Here is a 26381-nt window from a genome sequence, read left to right as displayed (position 1 = left end):
TATTTCTTTGTCCTATAATTATTATATCAAGTTTAGCATTAATTGAAAGCGTATTGAATCAAAATGGCAAAGGAAGGAGAAAAAGGTGGATGGGGTGAATACATTTGGAACCCCAGAACGCGGGAATTTCTGGGCAGGACAGCGTCCAGCTGGGGTAAGTCCACTACAATACCGTGGAAATGATAATTTCCACGGTATTGTATAAATATTAGGCTACTATTAACCTATGTTATTATTATTATTATTATTATTATTATTTTCAGCCTACAACAATGCAGCGAAAACTACCCTAGACATGTTACCTTTACAGCAATGCAGCAAAGATTACAACCACCATTATGATTAGCCTATATGACATAATATAAGAGATAATGGTTACAGCAATGCAGCAATCGTTCTTCCTCTGGCCCTAAAAGAAAAAAAGGATTCTGGCCCTATATAACGTCCCTTTCTCGGCCCCATAAGCCGAACAAAAAAAAGCTTCAGAATGCTTCATCAAGAGGAGATTTCAGCAGAAATCGAAACATATGTGTCTGGCCTCTTAAAGCAATTCCTGTGTATATTTCAGTGTTTAATGCTATATTGGTGAATTGGTCGCTGTCCACTATACCGTGGTGCTGAATCTGCTGATCATTAAATGCGGCATCGGTGCGGGTTGCTTTTTGTGGATGCCGGCGAAATGTACCCTGCCTTGTTTTATTTATTAATTTATGTCACTGCATGGGTTTTCTGCGCAATGCGCTTAACGTGAGGGTGGAGGCTGTTGTTGCCTTTATTTTAACCGAGAGTGCCCACATTATTACATTTTATATTTTCAAATAGCTTACCTCCGCTCTTATAGCCTATATAGGGCTACTGTTCATATCTGGCGTTCTGGTGAGGAGTAAGCTAAACACTTCAAGGGAGGAGGCAGCCATTTGTTGGCGTTAAACCTCGAACGATCCCACAATGTAGGGTTTTCAAATAGCTATGCATTCGTCATTATGACATTTAGTTTCGCACTTTATCTTTTCCAGAGGTTTGGAAACATAATGTGTGCCCAGACTCTTCGACGTGTTGTAACATTAGCATAACATATCCCTTTTTTTTGCCACACACCCAAGATGAATCCATTTCAAATGTTCGTGAAATGATTGAGCACATATGGCAGTGTTCAAATGACATTGGAGCGTTTTAATCTGGCTAAATCCGAGGGACAAATTCTATTTGTATCGCCTCCAACCCCACCCCTCCGAAGTGTGAGTAAATCAGTGAGGGATTCTAATCCTAATCTAATGGCTTCATTGGCTGACAAGGAAAGCATCGATTCAGGACGTCAGATCGACTGATGTAGGCCTATACTTCCAGGAACTTCTGGTTGTGAACATGATTTTAATGACAACCATTTACTACCATTTTCTTTCTTCAAGGCCCTGAATCATAACTGGAAATAATCTTAGCAAAATGGCACCCTGCTGATATCCTCCATCATGAAAGTAAAATGTATGCCAGTGTACTGTGTGTGCAGAATCATTGACTGGATCTATCTATCTATGCAGGAATCCTCCCACAATGCATCACTTAATCCAGCTCAGACCATAGGTGCTTTGAGGACTAGTGGCCTCTTTAAGCTGTGCTCTCTAAGGCCTGTTAATTGGGATATTTCTGTAGTAAGCCACACCATGGAGACCTGCTGTACTTGGTCTTTCGACTTAACATTTCCTATGGCTTCCGTTACACTCCAAAGGACAAACCCACCCTATGCACATCTACAGCACAATGTAATGTTGCTTGATTTCAGAATATTTACAGGTAGTCAATCCTGGTACAAAAGGTACAGGCATACTTTATTCATTTTGTACAGGGCCTAGTGGTATTGATTTTCCCAGTGGTTATAAAGTAGTTGCAACTTGCAGTGATGATGCAGTGCTGCAGGCTGACTCCACCAAAGCATACTGTACTCTTAACGATTCCCTCCATTTGAAGTAGGCCTAATACGCCATTCTTCTTTTCACATATTAAAACATCTGATGTCTGTCACAGTAAAACTCCATCACATGATAGTGTTGCTTGCTGAAAATTAGTTATTTTTGGCAAGTGACAGGGTACAAATTGGGCTTAAGTTACATTCAAAAGTGAAAAGCCACAGACGAGTTTTGCAGACAACAGGAAGCTAGATAATGCAGTACAGTATGTTCATGTTCGCGATTACACACCCACATGCAAAGCGGCATAAATATTCAAAGAGCCTCTTCCTTTGATCCATACCCTTCCATTTCCAGTTCAAAGCTCAGTTTTTAGCAACCATTCAAAAGCCAAATGTGCGACCTGTTGTTCTAATCAGTTCTGAGAGAAGAAGGAAACCTTCTCTACCATTTTTCTGCATGAAAGAACCGGATGCTGACTGTGCCCTCCCAGCCCGCCTTCATGTGTGTTTTTTTCAACTGGCGCTGAGAGGAAAATGAAGATCAAAGAGAGATGTCCATCGTCAGCCTGTGAACTGGACACCCAGTGTGCACTCTTGACCCTACAGTATGTGCACGTGTGCACATAAAGTAGTCTTCCCAAGACTAGAGAACATAGTTGTATTTTTCAGTTGCACAATGTCCCATCTCTTTGTATCCCTTGTCTCATTTGTCTCCTACATGGTGGCTATGTCATGGACGCTGTCCAGGAGGCTGAGCCCATATGTTATGTACAGTATATGTTGGCTGACTCATCAGGTTGTATTTATTTATTTGTTAGATGGACGAGACGCTTGCTGGCATCAGCTTTTCATTAGGTGGTATTAAATCTTACCTTATACTGTTAAGAGCAGGCAGACCGGAACACATGCACAGTCACAGTCACAGACACAGACACAGACACACACACACACACACACACACACACACACACACACACACACACACACACACACACACACACACACACACACACACACACACACACACACACACACACACACACACACACACACACACACACACACACACACACACACACACACACACACACACACACACACACACAGAGTTTAGAGTTTGGGGTCCTTTTGCTTTGAGGCAGGCACATTGATGTCCATAAGTCAGATCTTTTGTCATCTAGTGCACTTGAACTCCTGACCTGATGGGGCTTAGGTAGATGTCTGAGCAGTCACTATAAGATATGATGTGATGATTTGAACCCGCACCCCCATGAGGGAGCTTCCCCTTGACATTCTGATATGGGATATGGGAGGAGAGGGGCTATGCAGCCTCAGGCCTGCTGACAGGCTGGAGATTCAGTTGTGTGAGTTCCTTGTTGGGGGCCTCCCTGTGGAGCTTGGCTCCATGTTGGGGGCCTCCTTGCAGAGCTCCAGGCCTAGACCACTGTGCTGCTCTCCTGCATTAAGCTCAGGGTGGAGGAGGTGGGGAAATATTTGTGAGAAATTTAAATTTTATTTGCAATGCAATTTTATTTGCAATGCAATGCACACTGTGTGTGTGTGTGTGTGTGTGTGTGTGTGTGTGTGTGTGTGTGTGTGTGTGTGTGTGTGTGTGTGTGTGTGTGTGTGTGTGTGACTGTCCCCCACATAACAAAAAAATCATCCAACTTATCGCCTTCAAACTTGGCGCACCCGCTTGTGGGAAGTCGGACCAGCGGTTGTCCAGAAGCGAAAATCCAAAAATGTCTGTATATCTGTCTGTCTCTGTCGCTTTTATGCAGATGGAAATCCCTGATGTCATCTACAGTATATAGACCAGCCTCAAGTACTACAGTATGTTAATGTGTACTACACTAAGTACTGTGACAATGGGTACAACGGGCACAACAGGTATCGCATAACCGGAAGGGCATTGTTCTTAAAGTGCTTGGTTCCCAACAGGCCTAGTGGACTTGTGATAAAAAAGAGCACTTTTAAAAGTTACAAAAAAAGTAATTGCACTCTATATTAATCAATGGCTGAAATGCCTTCATCTTTTAACTATGGAATGAGAGCCTTTACAGTAATAGTGTACAACTGGTAATTTCCTATTCACCTGCATGTTATAAAGCAACACCTCGTGCAGCCTATGCCATAACACAGTGATGTGTTACTATGTCTGCAGTGCTTACACTGCTAATATACGTCATTTACAGGACTGTAATCCCCTGACCCTCCGCCCTAATCTCCAGGGGGTCTCCATTCACAGTCCTATTCTATCTCCGTCTGTCATCCTTCCTCCCACTCTGCTGTCCTTCCGTCATCAGTGCAATTTGATAATTAAATTGGACGAAGACCAGCCCTTCAATCCTGGCTTAGTTCACACAATCAGATAATGGTGGAGGGCAGTGTCGGGGTGTTTCTTAAAGCACATAACAGTGCTGTGGTTGTGGATTGTGTGAATGCATGCCAGAACGTGTGGGAGGCCATGCGGATCATGTCTTTTTATGTGTATAAGGGAATGTGGTTCATGAGTGGGTATGGGGAAGGTGCTGATGGAAAGAAGAGCCTATAGTTTAAGTGTGATTAACTGATCTCCTTTATATGTTTGATCAGTTGCTAATAAATCACGGTCCTAAAGCATAGAAAATCGAAATGTCTTCATTTTAATAATATATTCAATAAGCAATTGTGTTCTCTGTAATGCTTTTGAATTAGCGAATTGGTTATACATAGTAATATAGTCTTTAATCCAACTGTATGGACAAATCAACATTCATGTACTTATGAATGGCTATTTCCTTATTTGTTGTATGATAAAGTATATAGGATATAAGAAGTATATAAGTGATTATTATTTTTCTTTGTATCAACAAAAAATTGCAGTTTTAGAAATCACTTTTCCCCTTTTTCCTCAATTCTTGTATCATAATAAAACTATAAAAGATTATAGATGAATAGAAGTAACATTTTCCTCTCTTTCTCTCTCTCTCTCTCTCTCTCTCTCTCTCTCTTTCCGTGTTGGCCTTTAAAATTTGTAGTTGAATTAAATTGAATGAATTTTAATTGAACATTCATGCTCTGTGATGAAAATGTAATGATTGAAAGTAATGAACATACTTCGGTGATGAAGCTCTGTTTCTCCATTGGCGATGCAAGTGGTTGACATCCTTCTCTGTTTTTTCCCCAGGTCTCATCTTACTCTTCTACTTAGTGTTCTACATCTTCCTAGCTGGCATGTTTACCCTCACCATGTATGTTATGCTGCAAACCTTGGATGAACACAAACCAACTTGGCAAGATAGGCTCTCCACACCAGGTGCAGTAGCTAGCTACAAGCCACTGTGTATTAACCACATAAACCTTAGCGTCCCTATTCTGTGCATATCATAATAGGCAAACATTTGCAGAAAAGAGCAGATCTACAAGCTTACAACTCATTTCAACAAATTGATTTGTGAGCTTGATCAGCTATCTTTGGTCTTCACCAAAGATAGATGATCAAGCTCACAAAGCAATTTGTTGGTGTAGAGATATTTGGTGTAGAGGGAAAAAATAGTAGGGCACCAAGTATAGACCCCTGGGGGACCCCGGTCAATTAAGTCTAAGGTTTTAAGTTGTTAAACTTTCTTGTTCTCCTCCGGATTCAAACCCAGGTCTCTTGCATAAGTGCTGACATTTTAACCACTGAGCTAATAGCACCTGCCTGCTTTCTAAATCTAAGTTATATTGTATTAACATACTCTACCATACAGATTTGACCACATTACATTGTAATCAATAGTACAGCCTTAAGTTAACTATATTCATAGTATGATAATGACGTGTTTTTTTCTGAAGAACATGTTGGAATGCCACTGTGCATTGGCCATGGTTGTCCTTTAATGATAGTCACCTGGCTTTTGATTATAATCACCTGCTATTTGCGACAAAGCTATCTGCTCATGTTGAGTACTATTTATTGTACGTACAGATCACCATAATCACTCAAAAGTCATACAACTTGCCTGTGTTTTTTGTTTGCTTCAACATACACTTCTCTCTACAGGTCTGATGATCAGGCCCAAAGGTGTTGAGGCCCTTGAGATTGTCTATAACATTCATAGAACTGAAAGCTGGGACATGCACACTCAAGCCCTGGACAAGTTCCTTGCTCGTGAGTCTGGCTCTTCGCCTCTCTATAGCTTTGGTTTTCAGATGGCTCACATCAAATGGTGTACTGCTTTGAGTTAGCCAAGATTCTTAATTGAATTATGGAGGCTTAATGCAACATTATAGTTTCATAGAATCATGCCTACCCCTTCCTTGCAGCTTACAACAACACAGCCCAGATGGAGAAAAGCGATGAGTGCGTACCAGACCAGTACTTTAAGCAGGACGACAGTGGTGATGTGAAGAACAACCCCAAGCGCTCCTGTCAATTTAACCGCACCATCCTGGATTCCTGCTCTGGACTTGAGGACCGTTACTATGGATTCCAAGAAGGCAAACCATGCATCATCATCAAGCTGAATCGGGTATGAAGCGAAGAGCAAGGGGATGGTGTTGCTAGGAGACTTGGAATTACTGAGATATCAAATTGGTGGGGAATCTGGGAAAAATATATAAATCACACCAGTGAAAGCAATGAACTACATAACCACATGCACCCTAGCATCCCTATTCTGGGGGTGAACATTCTGCAAAAATAGCAGATCCACAAGTCGCTTGTGACACATGATACTGACATGATACTGACACGATACTGACCATGATACTGACATGATACTGACCATGATACTGACATGATACTGACATGATACTGACCACGATACTGACCATGATACTGACCATGATACTGACCATACTGACCATGAAGCTGACATGATACTGACCATGATACTGACATGATACTGACATGATACTGACCATGATACTGACCATGATACTGACCATGATACTGACATGATACTGACCATGATACTAACCATGATACTGACCATGATACTGACCATGATACTGACCATGATACTGACCATGATACTGACCATGATACTAACCATGATACTGACATGATACTGACCATGATACTGACCATGATACTAACCATGATACTGTCATGATACTGACATGATACTAACTATGATACTAACTATGATACTGACATGATACTGACCATGATACTGACCATGATACTGACCATGATACTGACCATGATACTGACATGATACTGACCATGATACTAACTATCATCAAGTCCACACTCAGAAATTAACATTTTTGTGATGTTGCTAACGATGCTATCATGCATTGTCTGTCTTTCTCATTAGGTGATTGGCATGCTCCCAGGGAAGGATGGACAGGCTCCATTTATCACCTGCGGGCCAAAGGTGACGATTTGATTTTTCACTCTCATTTGTGATCGGAGACCTGTTACATAGGGACATACATCTGCATTATTTTGCCAAATGTATCATTTGGTTCATAGTTGTCTGTCTTGCATGCTACCTTATCATTTAACATCACTGTGTATTCTCAGAGATACAAAGATGGCAAAGATTGGGTAAGAACGCGATGGGATCCACTGTCCTGTGGAATTATATGTTGTGAGATGCAGTAGCACCACTGTGTAGGTTGTAGTTTTCCAACGGCCTGGTTTATACTTCGTCATACGACAGTGTCTGTCGCAGAAAAGAGACAATTTTTATTTTTAAAATTTCAACTCATTAAGTAGGACGAAATATAAATTAGGCTCAATGCACCACCATCTGGGAAGGATTTTGTGTGTAGACAAAGAAATAGAACATGTGTCCTTCTATGTTCTAAAAAATAGAACATAGAAAGTCTTGAAGTAGATTATTGGCAACTAAATGTGTAGAGAGAGACAGAGATTAATCGATTCCAGGATTTTCCTTTCACTAATTTCTGATTTCCGCCACTGTTCCTCCACTTCTATGAAAGTCATCTGAAAGGCCATAACTGACGAATTTGCCTTGCACCCACAGAGAGAAGACTCTGACAAAATTGGAGCGCTGCAGTACTTCCCCCCCAATGGCACATTTAACCTCATGTACTACCCTTACTATGGAAAGAAAGCTCAGGTACTGAACGTTTATTCATCCAAATGAAATGAATGTGAACATAATCAGTAAAAAGAAAAAACACCACATTGATAATGTCGGTTCCAGTATCAAAATAGTATATCTTGAATTACAGTGCATTTAAACAGCTCTTGTTCCCCAGGTGAACTACTCTCAGCCTTTGGTTGCCGTCAAGTTCCTTAACATTACTACCAATGAAGATGTTAACATTGAGTGCAGGATCATTGCCAACAACATTCCTCAAGGAAGCGAAAGAGACAAGTTTGCCGGAAGAGTGTCCTTCAGGCTGAGGATCAACACTAACAACTAGGCTGATGCGTTCCCTCCTGAAAATGCCCGACTACAGTACCAGTTTACTCTCTTCATTCTCTGCAATGTGCACCCACAGAAACAACATGACAGTATTTGCACCCTTGAGTCTTCTATGTAGAACCTGTTTACAGCCCCCAGAGCTTTTGGGGCACTGTTTGTCCCATTGTGTGATGAGAGAAGGAAAGAATCAAGGGTGGTAATCCTGTCATCATTTCTGTCTGAGCTTGGGGACAATTTATTTTCTGTAAATTAGTTTGAGGTGAAGTCTATTTATACTGCATGACAAGCTAGGGGATATACTAAAGGACATGAACATGTGATTTCATAGTTTGTGAGGATCAGCAACATTAACACTTGATCGCTGGTCTCTCTCTTGCCGACTCCCCACTGAGTATCCCTCTAAATATTAATATGCACCAAATACAGTACAAAAGGTGTATATCTATTTATATCATAACCTTATATCAGTATGTCTATTTTGTTGCACTTGAAAGAATAATCCAACAAACTGACGTATATAATATTATGTGATGAGAGATGCAGAGATGGAGTCGTATTGCATGTGTGTGTATTGTCTCATCTCTCTGCTATGTGTGAAGTGAGGTTATGTTCAACCACTGACCACCAGGAGGGACCACACTGCATTGCAGTGATCTTCTAAAATCCACACAGGGACTCTGCACAGTAAAATCCTCAGTATTAAATTATTACATAGGATTTTACTGTGTGTGAGTGTGTGTGTGCTTCTAATATGAGATAAGATAATCATCTTCATGAAGAGGAGTTAGAGGTGAAAACCTTTAAGTCTGCGTGTGTGTGTCGGGGGAGGGGGTGCGTGCATGTATGCGTGTGTGTGTGTGTGTGTGTGTGTGTGTGTGTGTGTGTGTGTGTGTGTGTTTGCGTGTTTGCACGCGCACGCACATGCGTGTTTGAATGCAGAAATCTATGTGCACTGTGTGTGGGTGATTGTTCCATTTACAAGTCCAGTTTCATACTGTAGGTCGGGAAATTGCATGCATTGTGCAATATTCATTTAAGTGACGTTATGAATTGACATATTCCAGTCACTATGTAATTCCATTCTGAAGAGGAGATGATTTGTATCCTATTGAAGGATGCTTCATTAATTTATTCTTTCCTTTATATAATTTTTTCATTTGAAGATTTCCATGGTTCTTTGGCCTGAGAGTGGTAGGATATGTGATTTTATTCTCCAGTAATGCCACATTAATATCAGTAATGTGAAATGGATGAAAAATTGGAAACTAATTCTACTTGTACCAAAGTTTTCTGGCTGTTACTAGAGAATTGAGCCAGGTATTCTCCAATTTTTTTTTGTTCTACTCCCAGCTTAAAGGACCCTTTAATTACATAGAAACAATATCCAAAACAAGGACCCTTCACTTGCGCATTCATGTTATATTTCCTTTCAATAACATTTTATTCATAAATCCAAGACATGATTTCTTGTGTCTCTAAGGCAAATACCTTTAGTCACCTAGATTCTTTATTTTTTTGCATTTATTGCATCTGTTTCATATGTCTGATCATATCAGAAATAGATGTCATTGTAACTTTTTTTTATTGTTTTGCACTGGGAGTGCTTTTTGTGTGAAAATGAGTTCATTTGATTATTGTACAGTTCTGGGGATTATGAAGTAGAAAGAATATGTTTGTTCTGTTTTTTGTCTTTTTTGTGTGTCATACTCATATCACCATCCAAAATATTTACCAAGAATATCGGATTTGTACTTTACATTTTCTCTTTAAGGTCATTAGGATTTTGAGTTTGTGACGTGCTAGTGCATCTGAGTTTTGAAGCCCTGTTTTAGAGACCTGTAGGAAATGAACAAAACTGGAGAGAAACATTTCATTTAATTTGTTTTTTTTTTGTATCCTCAACACACTGCTACATGGCTGAAATCAGGGTGAAAGAGAGCCGTCACAACAGGGCTACCAGCTTTTCAGACCAACTTCTTGAGAGCATGTAGATCTGAGCTTATGCTTGGCCAGTTTACTTAATATGTATGGTTACTGTACTATGGTGCTCATCTGGGGCAACAAATCATAGTCAGCAATGTCTGTTTACATTAGTGGCAGAATCTTTGGATGCCGTTTAAGTACTGTTGAACTCAGGCATATTACCTTGGCGTGGTTGTGACATTGTGCCAATGTTACTGTGATCCAGCCACGTCATTGCTACAAATTTAGAACTCAGCATCTGTTCACTCAAATTAAGGATTGGCTTCCGACATCTGATTTCTGAATAGCATGTTTGTCAATGTGCTTACACATTCCTCACTGTGGTCTAATAGGCACCAGGTTGATCTAATCCATAAAGTTTGGTCTATTTGGTCTAATATGTAATGATCAATTTCTGATAATAATAAATGGCATTGATCATGAAAGCTTACATCCTTAATTAACAACAATGAGGGTTTATTTTGTCTTGTGCAGATCACCAATGGATTGACACTACACACATCGGCAATCCCACCGCACTTGGTTAATTTCACAGTAATCTCTTAATCTGTTAGCTAATCCAGAGAAGGCACATTGAAGTTCTTTATCCTGTCTTTGGTGCTGGCTCCTTCTCCGATAGTTTCAAACCACTATTCTCCAGTTAGCAGTTAGAGCTGATTTACACCACTGTAATCCATTTTGGTTAATAACGCAACAAATAGAACCCCATTTCATTTTGAACAACTTGATTGGATCATTTTTATTTTACTTTTGTGCATTTTCTTAAAATTATATCCAAAAACATTACTCTCAACCAAAGATACCCATGACAATTCAAACAATATAATTTGCATCTAAAGGATCTCAGGCAAAAGCAGTTGACAGGTGGATGGCCAAGGGTCCTGAGAGTTAATAAAAGGCCTACTCTTATGTAACCATATGCACAAAAAGACAGGTTTCAGTAAAAGTCAACAGTGCCTCCTGGTGGACAGATTGCATTGTTCCCCAGTGTCACAGAATGTTATTTCTTATCTCCATTTTGTCATGTTTCTTGTGATCATTTGGAGATGTCTCCTAAAAGCAATATATTTATTTCCTGTGTGAATGTGTTATGTGTTTATTGGAAAGGCTGTAGTAAGTCATCAAGAGGGAGGCAGACGGGCAAGAGCACCTAAATATTGCATCCACATATAGATATACAGTATGTTTGCCATTGTGCATTGTCAAGATTGAACAGAAAAATATTGTTTTATTTAAAAAGAAGAGTATTTTATATTGCTATTTTGTTGTAAGGGGGGAAAGAATGTATTAGCTTGGAACGTTTCATTACAAGGAAGGTAGCTGATAAGTTTTCATCATAAACATTCTGAATGACAAAACATGACAACTTTAAGTTTGAAGGCAAACCAGTTTTTTATTTAATGCATAATTGTTTAGCTCTCCCCATCAAAATGTTTGCAGTGATATCACTAACTCAATCAAAGCTTACTGGCTGCTCTTTCAGGCAAATACTGCATGTCTCTAGATTGACTTCATTGTATAAGAGTGAAGATGAGATAATTCACATTAACTGGATCACATGACGAAAATACAACCCCCTTTAAGGAATGAACAATGCTTTCACAGTATATTCGGTACATTATAGAATTTACACACAAAGAAAATCAGTACAGCACAAAACTTTTATGGCACCAGTGGTTGTGTGAACTATATTTGTTTCAAATGATCAACTAATACAGTAAACCCCATGCACCCCCCAAAATATTGCCTAAGATTGTGGTGCAAAGATAAAGACAACAATGAGGAGGAAATCCATGGAATTTGTTGGGATACTCTCGTCCAAATGGCTGACGATTCTATTTTGTTTGGATCTTTATATTTTGCTGTTACTGTATGTATATTTTTGCTCATGTTTACTGCAAAAAGATAGAGAAATAAATAAATGTAATTTAAAGGAACTCAATGCCATTCTCTCTTCTTTCTCCTCCTCAGTAAGTCTTTCCTCTCAAACAGCAGTGAACAGCACAACTATTCAGATGGACATTAATAACCCCACAATTCCATTCATGATGATGTATCATGAATTGGACACAGTCAATTTGGAGTGTTAAATTACCCTTGTGGGTCCATTTGGAATTTTGCTGTGCAAGTTTTCGCAAAGTCAAAAGTGCGGAATCATGAGACAGAAGTCCACCATAAAGTTAAAGTCAGAAGTGTCAGGTGGATATAATCTAATGTAATCTCATTCACCATGATCCCTACAGCCTATGCTCAATTAATATGGACCTCCAGTCTTTACCCGTGCAATAACGGGAGATGATCAAATACTGATGACAAAGAACAAGAGTAGAGATTTAAAGCTGCATTTCTTAATTGATATAATTACCATATGATAAACATAATCCAAGTAATGTAAGCCTTACTAATGAAAAAGTAGACATGTCTAGTAGTCAAGTATAATGCCGTCATTCCACACCCTATCGATGGCCTTAAAAAGTAATAAATTAAATAGTTAGCTTCCAAAAAATGTTACTACCCAAGTTCAATCCCATAGAAATTGATAAATATCTCCATTTTGTTAGTGAGTGCCATTTGACTACGACAAATTGATTGAATTGAAGATTACAGCGGAGACGTATTAGCGTTTTCTGACCCTCACTCGACCCCTCTCCATTCGTTTGCCCTCTGCCTCTATCCTTATCTCCCCTTTCTTCACTGGATTCACTGACAGAGAACAAAGGGGCCTGCACTGCCTGCTTGCATAGGGTGCACTGGCTGCACTGCCTGCACTGGCTTGGCTGCACTGCCTGCACTGGCTTCACTGCACTGCCTGCACTTGCCTGCACTGCTCTGCCTGCACTGCCTATACTGGAAAGTCAACCAGTGCAGGAGGACGGAGAGTGAGGATTACCCGGTATTAGTGGTATTTGAGGGTTTAAAATAGTCTGATAGAGGGTAGCACAAGTAATTGATAACTGTACATGCACACATTAAAATCCTCAGTGTTAATTTAACCCTGAGAGAGTACAAATGGGGCCATTTGGTTCTATTTGCACATGCTCAATGTTACGATGTAATGGATAAATTAACACTGAGAATTGCATTGTGCAGTTCTCAAGATATGGCGTGCACCCACGCACGCACGCACACACTCTCTCTCTCTCTCACACACACACACACACACACTTTTTTTTACGATGCACTTCCACATCTCTGTGCAAAAATATTGTCATACAATCTTTATCATTAAAGATTCTTAATAAAGTTTGAACTTATACTTAATTCTGTCTAACTTGTAAGGACATACTGTACATCTACAGTAATGATTTCCTTACTGTAAACACAATTTTCACATTTCAATAAATTACAGAAGTTAGTTAATAATTATTTCCAAGATAAGAATGAGCCTGTGTTAGTGCACTAGAACTCATGATGGAAAATGGATCATCGATAATCAATACAGATAGTTTGACAATCAGTAGTCTTAAAAAATAAAAATGAAAAATAAAAAAAATAAAAGAGGCGCGGTAACTGCGGTTTCCCACCCCTTGAGCATGAAGTAACAGCAAAATGGCTGCCGTGTGAATATGGTCAATGCATAACTCTATGGGTCAATGGCAACACTGGAAGTTAAGAAGAAATGTTACCTAGTAAAACAGTGGTTCTCAACCTTTTCAGGTCATCACCCCCAAAACAATCATATTTGAACTGAGGACCACCCACCCTGATAAGCACTTGGAATTGTAAGTTGAGGCATAACATTTAGTTCGGTTCCACAGATAAATATTGTGAAAATAGCAGATCTGCAAGCTCACAACGCCTCGCATTGTGAGCTTGTAGATCGGCTATTTTCAAGTGACAATTTAAGGACTTTTAAGACATTTTTTGAGGTCTTAATTTGGCCAATGTTTGACCAGTTTTTATAGCATAGTTTGTTCATTACTTTTACTTTTTTATTTTCTTTCTTTCTTTTTTTGTAGGTTTTAAAAAGGTCATAAAAGTCCTTCAATTGTCACTTCACTGTCATCCCCTGGGGGTCCTGACCGAAAGGTTGAGAACCTCTGTAGTAAAAGACTAGCCTGGAAACCAAAATCTGCCAGTGCAAAAAAAAAGAAATTTGGTCTGGTCCTCTCGGTTGTGATTGGATTTCCCTACCCCCGAAGTTGTGGGCCACCAATCAGGGCCCAGTACGTGAATATGGGGCGGGTTTATCACCAGAGGCATTTTTTTTAATTCAGCCCTTGGAAATGCAGGTTCCACACAGAGATTCTGGCCATGCCAGGCTAGTAAAAGACTGTTATGGCCCTCGGTAAAAATCCATATAGACTCTATTTTATTGTCATATTCCATGTAATAACTGCATAATCATAATGCGGATTGGTCCCAGATCTAGCCTATGTAAAATATGCAGGTTCAGTGTAGAAAAATAATCACTTGGAATTACTTTAAAAGGGCAACTATTCCAAACAGGAAAAAATGTATTGCTCTCAATGAAAATTTACATTTAGTCAGCAACCAACTTCAGTTGTCAGTAGCCATAAAATAACATAAGCCTAACAGGTCACTAACATAGGCCTAACAAGACAAAATAGGGGTGTGCATAGCCACGTTTAGTGTTTTTTGCCCCCCCCCCTCTGGTAGACAAATTGGCGGACAGAGTGATGTCCATACAGCAAGAGCAACAGACAGACTCATTACAATAGTGTCACACTTTGTCTGCTCCACTAATACTTTAGGTCCAGACATTATCTCACAGGATATGGCGAGGAATGTCTAGAGGAGTAAACAGACTTTCAATATCAAATGATTGTTCCCATCGCCCTTTGGTTGGGAGAAAAATGTTGCCCTCATAAATAGTGAATGATTCAAAAAAACATTCACATTTGCCTTGAGAAGTCCCGAGACCTTCTGTGGCAAGAAATCATTGTCCAGCAGGTATGAAGCTAATTATTCCGCACATTACCAATACAGCAACACTGTAAACAGTACTGGTAATGCTAGGGCTGGTACTGCTCTGCTTTCCTTAGATTCTATGGCAAATCCAGCATGTTATTATCCTCCAGAGCCACCTGAGTCATGTCATAAACCTCTCCAATGCCCTTCACCACCTTGTTGAGCAGTGCACTGAACTCCTCCTGACTTTGCACGCACACAAGCCTGAAGAAGAAGGCCCGCTCAGGCATGGCAATGAAGGCCAGTTCAGCACCTTTACGGACAAGCCACGAGTGGTGCTTTGCGAGGGTGCCCTGGTAGGCCTCGCGACAGAGGTCTGAGGGGCTCCTGAGCCTGCCCGCCACCGGGGTCTCAGCGAGCTTCTCTAGAAAGCTCTCCAGCCACAAGAGAGCACGGTGCAGACGGAGGAGCGTGCGGCACCCAGAGTCCGTCTGGCGCTGGAAATTCACCAGCCCCTGGCTGACTTCAGCTTGGATCATGCTGCGCACCGACTGGTAAGCGCCAGAGTAGGGCGAGGACCCCAGTGTGTTCAACTCATCAACCTCTACACTCAGTGAATTGATTGAGTCTTTGTTGGACCCGAACTCTGCGCCTGGGCTCCGCTTTGACATCAAGGCCAGTTGGCGGATAATGGAGGTTTTGGTTTGTATCTCGTTAGATATCAGTCCAACCATTGGGCCCAGAGCCTCCATGAACCTGCAAGGGCAGAAACCAAAGCCTTTATATCAGGGGTTGGTCATTAGGTGGTGGGCCCGGACATAATCAATGGCTAATTTAAGAACTGTAACTTGGCAGACCATCTTATATACAATAAGTTTATTGTATATAATATTGTATAAGCTATATAATAACTTGATATGAAAATGCATAAATAAAGATTTGTGTGGTAAGACTGCACACTGATAGAACTCTGTGTGTGTGTGTGTGTGTGTGTGTGTGTGTGTGTGTGTGTGTGTGTGTGTGTGTGTGTGTGCGTGCGTGCGTGCGTGCGTGCGTGCGTGCGTGCGTGCGTGCGTGCGTGCGTGCGTGCGTGCGTGCGTGCGTGCGTGCGTGTGTGTGTGTAATCAAATGTCACAGGTGTAGATAGAAAATATTGGGTAATCGTTGTGTGCAGGCCACATTCTTGAATGCACTTCAAGAATGTGAAGAATATTTTATCTGGACACTACAGTCATACTCCCTTTCGGACAGAGATAAAAGTATCTTTCATAGAAGGTCAAGGTCGGCTCTTAGATATGGAGAGAAACATGTGAAACACCTGAATTCACTCTGAACATGGATAAAAACATTCTTCAAGGTGGGGGTAGATTCTCTATTTGGACATTATAGCCTAAATGTGGGACAGTCACATACTGTAAATGATTTACAAAATAACTCCCTTTCGAACAGAGATAAACAAGCTCTTTCATAGAATAGGAGCTCAAGGTCTCCTCTTAGATATGGTGAGAAACAATGTGAAATGAGTTACAAAATAATTTACCGGGCTAGATATTATTGCTGGTGGGCCAGTTCTGGCCCATGGGCCACCTATATTGCCAACGATTGCTTTATATTATACCGTCTCGGTCTCAGCTTAAGCCTGATTTATTGTTAGCTGCGTGTCGGTGCACCAAAAATAGCAAATCTACAAGCTCACAATGCGTCATAGTGCGATGCGCTGCAAACTTGAAGATCTGCTATTTTTGTTGCGCAACACGGTATTCAATCAAGTATAAAACAGGCACACCCACAATGCATTTCACACAAGTTGGATTTAGTTTTGAATAAACGAGTGAATTCATGAATGAATGAATTCATGAATGAACAAGAGTGAATGAATGAATGCATTTCAGTGCTTTCTGCTTCATTTTAGTGAGCAGTGAGCTTACTTCACAAGCTCATCCCAGCTGGCGAGATATGGCTGCAGCAGCACATCTGAGGGAGGTTCTTGTGCAGCCAGCAGGTGGGTGTGCAGCAGTGCCACCTGGAACTTCTGACCAGGACAATGATGCAAGGCCAGTGAGTCATCGTCCACGCCACTCTCATTGCTATTGGACAGATGGTCGGGCTCGTGGAGCTGGAGGCGGGGGATGGGGATGACAAGGGGGAGTAGGTGAAGCGAGCAGAGAGAGAGAGAGAGAGAGAGAGAGAGAGAGAGAGAGAGAGAGAGAGAGACAGACAGACAGACAGACAGACAGAGAGAGACACAGAGAGAGAGAGAGAGAGAGAGAGAGAGAGAGAGAGCATGGGTGACAGGAAATGCATTGGATTCACTTAATCTAGAAAATCAGCTTTGAAATATAACTTTATGAATGACTTTATAATTTGCTCCCTCTTCTTACCTTGTTTAACTGATTATAACTTTTCAAACAAGTATCCCAGTGGTAGTCCAAACCTCCCTCTGCGATTTAACATCAATGAGAGAGAAAGAGAGAGAGGAGTGAGAGCGATGCAAATTCATTATTTTATCTTAAAAGAAAAGAAAAAACCCTAAAGATGACACAAGAACCCTCAATGGTTTGCTCTTTGGGATGCAATAAATGCAATTAGATTACAAAGTCAGATTTGATTTTTGAGTAGATTATTATGTTAATTTACAACATACTTTTGATATCGATGCTGCTGAATTTTTTCAGAAAATGAAAAAAGAACCTGTGTTCCAATGAATCCAATGTATTATTTAGTCAGAAGCTCTTATTAATACTTTTCATTGATTAAATATTCATAAAACCCACAGACAGACATAACCACTTTGAACCTGGGATCCCTATTTTGGGCATTCCAAAAAATTTAAATAAAAGTGTAGATCTTGTAGAACGGCTATGAGCTACTTTTGCATGACAACGCACTGTATAAAATAGGGCATAATATATGAAAAAAACATAAAAAGATCAAATATGGAGATACGTTTTCTGCCCGACAGTGACGATATGATGAATAGGTCATAATGTCAAAAAGGATGTGGATTCTGTACAAATACTCCTTTGGTCAACCATGACATTCCTAGCACCACAGAGTGATTTAGTGCCAGGCAGTCTGAAGTGCAAAAAGGTTTAGTGTTCCTGGCAATAGCATACCCGAAGTCTTGTGATATTTGTGGTTTCCAGACTCAGAGAATGCATTGTTAATCACAATACGTTTTGAATAGAACCAAAATGACTTTTCTATGGTTATTAGGGGAAAATATTTATGTTTTCAAAATACAATTATACCATTTCTATATATACATTTCTAAATAAGTCTATAACTGAGTGGGGGTGGTAAATTTCTTATTTTGTCTTTTTTGTCCTGTCTATATTGTAATTTTCATTTCTTGAAGATTGTTATTGCCCTATGGGGCTGTAGTCTGTCTGTGTTTTAACCCTCTCTGGGTGTTTTCAGTTAGCCTGGCATTGGCCAGACTGATAACGTGAATTCACTCTCACGTTCCTCCACCGTATCAGTCTGGACTTCGGCCCATAGGTAGCCAGTATGAGAAATCAGAAAATGATTTTGATGCTTTTCACTGTTGTACGGACAGCAGTTGAAACACAGTCACTGATTGGCCCGATCATTTTCTGATTTCTCATACTCGCTCCCTATGGCTGAAGTCCAGACTGATATCATGGAGGAACGTGAGAGTGAATCCACGTTATCAGTCTGGCCAATGCCAGGCTAGTTTTCAGTGCCCCTTGGTAATTGGAGGGTGGACTGGAGATTGGTCTGGAGACACACCTGGGCTTCACTTCTCAATTAACCAGCCAGCATAAAATCCTGGGTGAAACTCTCTATCAGCCCTTAAGCCATCCATCACCTCCATGTGCTGAACCCTTTTTGGAGCTAGCGTTCATTCCATGTTGCTGTGTCTGTAGGCTGTGTGCCATATCTTATGCTTGGTACTTAAGGTAGCTTTGATACTGTGTTTCAAGTGAGGACAAGGGAATAAAGGTCGGTTGGGTGTGCTGCCATTTCTTTTAATTCCCATGTTGACTGTTTGTTTAGTGAGGGAGGTTAGATTGTTATTTTTGTTTGGGTTGATGTAGTTTAGTTCCATTCCTTTTCAGGTAGCGAGTTTTCTGTTAGTAGTTTTGGCCTTCTTGGAAGATTTATGCTTTCCCCATTTAGTTTTCAATTCAATTTCTGTAATCCTAACTTCATTTGGTAATACATGTTAATACCTTTAATATTTGTTTGTGGTACTTCACATGCCTCTAGACTACATTAAGGTTGTCTAAGGTTGTGAAAAAATCTGAGAAAAAACAAATGCAGAATATGGAGCCCAGGCCCATACTACAGTTACAGGCTTCATCATATAAAACATGTCTGCATATTTAAACTTTTTTATTGCATAAAACGCAAGTCTATATACTGTAAAAATCAGTTAAAAACAATTAGGGGTAAAACAGAATAAAGTCCCGGACTTTTCAATTGTGGTCCTCTCAAACAAGGTGGTAACCCATGTGTGTGAAAGGAACAATTACAATGTATAAAAGCTGAGTAAATCACATAGGAATCTTATCCATAAGCCAATATTTTGTTTGATATTTAAACACTTAACCCCTTTATACTTGATAAACTGGACCCGAGTTGGCTCTCTAAGCCTGTTCTGTTTCCCCGTCTATACAAAATCCCTTGTTACAAATGTTCCTCCGAGAATAAGGACGCTAGGGTCCAAGTGGTTAAACATTCTCAAATGCTTGGGAGGTACTTGGTTGTCTTAAGTTGTCCCTGTTTCCATGGATCATGGGACATTCCTTGTGACAGATAATCCTCTGCCTCACTATTCCAATAAATCAAAATGTCTTTGAATATCTTCTTTCATAAATTACTGACTGTAATATCTATGTACGACGCTTGACCCACATCCCAGTAAGTATCTGTATATAATCGTAGAACTATACTTCAATGATGTAAGCAGATAAATATATTTCTGACACAATGTGTACTCCTTTATCAAGATACTGCAGGCCCAACTATATACTACTATCATCTGCCTGTTGGAACACCATGTTTTCAATCTACTTCCGATCAATCCGATTCATATCCTATCTTGCCTACTTCTATATCAGTCATGGCATACATATCTTAGGCCATTTAATATGGCGTGTGCAAATGTACACTGTATATTCTCTGTATGTGCTTAACACATTTCGGAACATGTCGTGTGACGCTGCCTTGGTGTCATCTTGTTCTCAGAGCTCATGCTTGCTTGCAGAAGAGTAGTGACAACATCCAACTAGAGGATTCTAAATCACAACACTGACTAACAGCATCAGTGACCTATCATACAGATCATTCACTGGAAACCTGAAATTTGCAAAAGAAAATAGAATATTCCTACTGGATTCTAATGCATTTAGAGGACACAGGCTTTCAAAAAAAACGAACAAATGGCCTTTTGTCAGGATCAGGGAGAATGCTTGAGTATGCCTAAGTGATATCTTAATGCAGATACTGACACAGCAGGCTATGTGACCTCAGTTGACCATCTCAAGCACTGGGTATGTGTGTGTGTATATAGTTCCATAAACCTACCATTTACCCACTAAAACTAAAAATATCTTAATCAAATAAACTTTATTTAACCAATGGGGTTGCTATCTTGTGGCAACCAGATAATCACTCTAGCCTAGAATGTGCATAGTGCATGTTGATAGGGCTATCAACATGCACTATGGCCATCCTAACACATCCTAACCTAAGATTTCTAATCTTTACAATGTAATGGCTGAAATCACAAGTAGAGCTGTAGTGCACCATAGCATTACTGCCAGCTTTGTCTGGACACATTAACTCATGTTCACTTGGTCTGCATTTAGGCTAGTTACAACACAAGCAAAGTCACTGCTGGATCTTCATAGACACACACCCTATAAAACAATAGAAAAGAGCAGGATGGATGTCAGTATAAAAGTGCAAAAAAGGGAGTATCACCACCATGCTTGATTCTGCAGCCACTTCACCATGTGACACATTCCTGACCTAAAGCCTATACATTCCAAACAAGGGAGGCTTGTGTGGATTATTAGTATCATAAAGCCACACACACACACACACACACACACACACACACACACACACACACACACACACACACACACACACACACACACACACACACACACACACACACACACACACACACACACACACACACACACACACACACACACACACACACACACACACACACACGGAAGAGTGTTGGCAAGAAGTGAATACTCACGGAGCCACAGTGAGCCAAGGAACAGCAGTAGAACTATGATGGCTACCACAGCCTTGCTCTTTACCCCCATGCTGAAGCCCAGTCCTTTTTCCTCCTGTCTTGTGTCAGCCAGCTTTAATCTATTGATCCCACTGTGTTTCACATGAGTCCTTGTCCCCCCTCGCACCGGTCCTCACCACAATCACTCCTCTATTGGTCCCCTGCCTTCAACCCCCCCTCCTGTCCCCTCAAGTCATTCATACCCCTCCCCAAAACCTCAACTAAAAAGTCACTCTCTCCTCCCCTGCACCACCACCATGCTTCTGATTCAAGCAGCCAACGCCGGGTAAGTAGCGCTATCAATCCTTGACTTCTTTTTCCAATCGCTGTTTTATATAGTCTCTCTCTCTCTTGCCAGTCTATCAGTTGTTTCTGTCGATCCCCCTGCTCTGTCTCTCAAAACTTTCTGAATTGCCACTCTTGCTGTTGTTGCTCAATGTGAGAGAGTCCAGAGATCAGCAGTGGTCAGTGGCTGATAAAAACAAGTCTTTGCAGCACGTCCGCCAGTAACCCTGTTCCCACAAACCCATCTTCTATATACAGTGTGAGCTATACTCCTGTCTGGCTCAAGTAAACACTGGACCTATGTATGTCCCCTCCTCCCACAGTCCCTCCCTTCTCTGCCTAACTCACACACACCCACACACACACACTCACTCATTCACTCACTCACTCACTCACTCACTCACTCACTCACTATCACCATCACCAAACCCCACAACCATCATAAACAACACCTATCTGAATCTAAATTCCTCAACTTATTGAGGCATTTGAGAGCATAAAAGGAGACATTTTAAACGAACGAAAGCTGTAAAATCATCCTATATTTAAACAGATCGATGATTGATGACCGGCTTTCCGTCACACATGATGTTTGTCATCCATGTCACGAGCCAAAGTGACAAAGTCAAGACAATCTAAACTTCTGTATTGATTTAAAAGTGGGTCAGGAAAAAACACACTGCCTCTATTCTCTACTTTGTCATTACTTTGATTAAACAGAGATGTGATCTGAAAACTTTAAGACCAAGTGAACCATGCCCTCTCATGGCTGTGATGGTTCAAGGATCAAAGCTCTGTCAAAGATGACAGCTGTTTACCTCTGTTTAAAAAACATAAAAAAATAGATAACAAAACTATTTCTCCCTTCTTTTTCTTTTTTTGTGTGACTATCTTGCTTTCGGTCCTAATAAAGGAGTTTGCCTGTGTGGTAAGTCCTGGCAAAATGTGTCTGAAGTCTGAGGTTTGTTAAAGCTGAAAGAATGACGTGGAGAATAAAGGGTGTTCCTCTTTCGGACATTATCATGTCTAATAGAGTTTACTGCCAGGGCTGTGGGGGAGGGGAAGAGACTATTGAACCCAACACTCCGGACATGTGCTCACCATGAGAGATCCAACAATGGTATTCTCGGCAGAGGAGCGGGAAAATGAAAGCAAGGGAATTCATTAGGAAAGGAGGGGCTGGTCATGAGGCTCTTATTCAGTGCAACCAATGGAAGACAGAATTTGAAAATAGGCAGTGGCTGAGAGGGGAGATAGATGGGAACCTTGTGAAAGCATGTGACACTTTTTGGAATACTTGAAATGTCTGGCCCCACAAAGCCCTATGAACTCCAACCCCACAAAAACTCTATGAACCCAAACCCAGACATCTGTTCTAATCCCTTACGATAAGAACGGGTTAAAGTTGGTGTCACATAAATCAAAGCATGTCAAAACCTTGACATTTTTTAGTAATAGTAACATCTGTTCGCATTTAAATTGAAGCAGCACTCAACCTGATGGTCATGTACTAAAATAGTACTCAAATATTCCATAGCAGCATGCATTTGGCGGTCACACGCTGCAAAATCCTTAGGGTCCATTTTTACACTGAGAGAGAGAGAAAACAAGAATTGGCCTTACTACCACACCACTTTTAAGTGAAACAGTTAGCTTCATGTATTGCAGCTTAAATATAAATATAAATGTATATTTTTGATCAATTTGTTGTTGTTTTTTCACATGCTCATTTTTTTTCAAATCAGAATCATAATGAGATTAATGAATGATCAGAAGTAGTGTCATTGTATTCAGCCCTACTGACTCAAATGTGTATTAAAAGTGAAAGTTGTAAAACTTTCATAAGTCTTATCTCAGCAGAGTCAGCAGCACACACAGTTACTGTGTCACTGGCGTACATACTGTAGCACAGGGGTTCCCATACTTTTCCATGCCAACTTAAGGACGTTACCACTGCAGCTTCCCTATTGCGAAATGCTTGTAAATACCAGTAGGCTAATTTCCACTATGTTTTTATTTGAGTTTTGACAATAATGACATGCCAAAAAAATAGGGCTGCCATGTTGAAAGTGGTTAAACTGGCACAATAATTCTAAGAATTGTACTACCTGTACTGTTAACAATCTTTAATAAAGTATTCAATCAATATATTTATATATTTTTTTAAATATGAATTGATTACTTGTTTTATATTTTATTTGTCCTCTCTGTTGCTACTGTAACAAAACAATGTCCAGACTCTCTAAATCTGGGATCTTCAACATTTTTCAGGCCAAGGACCCTGCGGAGCTGAGAAAGAGATGAAGCAGGGACCCCCACTACATAGCCTGTAATAAAATTGTGTTGCAGATTAAACATTGTCATAGATTTCATATAGCTTCATAGACTTGTTTGACAGCACAATCATCAGTGTTGTGACTGTAGATTAATGTATTTTTGTTCATGTGTATTTTCTTAAATCCTCAATAGTAAACTTGACCTTTGATTCTGTACGGTCTGCTCTTTACACCAAACCTCTCCGAAATGCCGATCTACAAGCTCACAGTGTTGTGAGCTTGTAGATCTGCTATTTTTGGCTGTTTCCCTTAGAATATGGATGCTGGGGTTCAAGTGGTTAATGTAAAAAGAATGATCCTACAGTAGTATCATACAAAGATTTGGTGACCCCCCTGTAGTAACTCTGAGGACCCCCTGTTGAAGACCCCTGCTCTAAATGATTCATGATTAAGAAAAGGTTAAAAGAGATATCCAGCTGCTTGCTCTTTGAAAGTTTACTTGTGATTTTTGAATGCATTAGCGAACTGAGAAAGTATTTTCTAGCTGGAGAACAATCTGTACATTTTAAGAAGATGTGACTTGTCACAAAACATGGCCAGAAGGCAGTGATAATTGAGTAACAATTGACAATAACTGTGTAACAGAGGCAGAGATTATGTTTTTCGGCCCTAGTCTGTGTGTATGTTGATGAAGAACTAATCACCAATGGAACGATCACCGTGAAACTTTGCACGCACACTCCCACACAATTTCAAATCAGCCTCATGGTGCCTCATCAGGCCACTTCACGCTTTGGCCAATAACTCTTGAACCATAGGTCGTGCAATCTTTCCCCGATTCATTGGATCATGACCCAACCTACCCATTCCCGCAGCTTCCTTATGTTCTGACGGTTGTACCCCATGACTTGTCTCGCATATTTGCCAGATCCTTCACAGCTCCGCCTACTCCGCCTGAGAAAGAGGTGGAGAGTAGGCAGAGCTGAGAAGGGTCTGGCTATGCAAGATTACCCCATGACTGACAAGACCCTGGGTAGGTGAGCAGGCCTGGTGGAGATATGTGCTCCGAGGAGTGCACTTTTTATGTTTGGTATACAAATATAATTATATAAAACTCCTTTACTTAGGTTTTGGCCCTGCTGGGCCCCTTCAGCAAGTGTTCCTGAAGACTTGCTGAATAAATTGTGGAGTACATGGCTGAGGCAGCTACAGGGTATTATGTATCTCTGATTTGCATATGGATGGACTCGGCAGCCCAATTAATTCGTTTTAGTTGTGGATTAATTTATCCATTGCTGTTGAGTTAAACATTAGCTCATTCATATGACTATAAATGTAGAACTATTAAATTGAAAAATACGGAAAAAATGCATTATTTGTATCTGCAATCTATAACTTTTATGCCCTACTCAGGATTCTAACATTTCTTCCACTCATCCAAAAGACAAACCCTGCTTGGTCAGGGGAGATATTATGAGCTTCACGTAATACTTCTGGTTAACCAGTAGGTGTCCTACCCAACACCAGGGTCTACATTTCTTAATGAATGAGTAATGAGACCACCTCCAACCACAGCATATGTGCTAGTTATATTGTATTAACATAAAAAATATGTAATATTAAGTAAAATAACTTCCAGATTGCATCTTTAACCTACATACAGGAATGTGAGGTGACATATTTCATCTAATCATGTAATGGGGTTACATTGCAAAATAAATGTAACTGTAAATATTGCCATTAGATTTCAGTTACTAAACCAAAGGGTTTAGGGTTATCCAAAGGGTTTCGCTTGAAAATCTTGCGGGCAAAGGTCTGCAAAGACTGCAAGGTGGTAATTTAGATAAGATGCTCTCTGACATGTCATGACAACCTTTATATTGATTTGAGAACATGATTATTTACAGTAAAACGTTTACTCGTTTTTATGGTGTGCATATTATACACTATCCTGATTTCAAGCATTTATTTAGAAAGGAATAACAAATGTATCAATTCAGGGTTAATCTGATTATTGTATTCATTATAATATTTAGATTGTAAATTTGTAATCTGTAACAGTTTACACTTTTTCAGTATTTCAAGATGTGTTTTTTAAATTAAAGCACAGATCTTTCTGATCTATTGACAGTATTCAAAGTTCATACAGTGTATATACAATGCATGAGACACACTTCCTACAGTAGTGCCAGTGCCATTCTGACATTTTCATGTGTTTAGCCTTGCTACACCCTGCTGGTGTTATTAAGCTCTAACTGACCATGGGCAATGAGGCCTTCTGGGGTCTTGTTACTAGGAGCTCATCTCTCTTCCACTGATCTGTATATTTAGAAATGCATCACAGACTGTGGAACTCACATTGCACATTCCCAATAGCCTACTAGTCTGCTCCCCTTGTTACACAC

The 26381-nt window shown here is 40.3% G+C and overlaps 2 protein-coding genes across 2 annotated transcripts; one reads left to right on the top strand and one right to left on the bottom strand.

The window, feature by feature from the left end:
* Positions 1-29: 29 nt before the first annotated feature.
* On the top strand, positions 30-8275 carry atp1b2b (ATPase Na+/K+ transporting subunit beta 2b; the record flags this gene model as incomplete). The annotated part of the gene is made up of 7 exons (XM_084074047.1): positions 30-154; positions 5076-5204; positions 5934-6041; positions 6197-6402; positions 7195-7254; positions 7870-7965; positions 8108-8275. Exons 1-7 carry the CDS (start codon positions 64-66, stop codon positions 8273-8275), a joined length of 858 nt encoding a protein of 285 aa, XP_083930173.1. The 5' UTR covers positions 30-63.
* A 2320-nt stretch (positions 8276-10595) lies between these two features.
* gltpd2b (glycolipid transfer protein domain containing 2b) lies at positions 10596-21483 on the bottom strand. The gene is made up of 4 exons (XM_084074752.1): positions 21377-21483; positions 17514-17572; positions 17061-17248; positions 10596-15888 (listed from the first exon to the last, which is right to left on the bottom strand). Exons 1-4 carry the CDS (start codon positions 21444-21446, stop codon positions 15270-15272), a joined length of 936 nt encoding a protein of 311 aa, XP_083930878.1. The 5' UTR covers positions 21447-21483; the 3' UTR covers positions 10596-15269.
* Positions 21484-26381: the final 4898 nt, after the last annotated feature.

This window comes from Gymnoscopelus microlampas, assembly GCF_963454915.1.
Source record: "Gymnoscopelus microlampas genome assembly, chromosome: 12".
Taxonomy (NCBI): Eukaryota; Metazoa; Chordata; class Actinopteri; order Myctophiformes; family Myctophidae; genus Gymnoscopelus; species Gymnoscopelus microlampas.
This window is presented reverse-complemented; position numbering and strand designations above follow the sequence as displayed.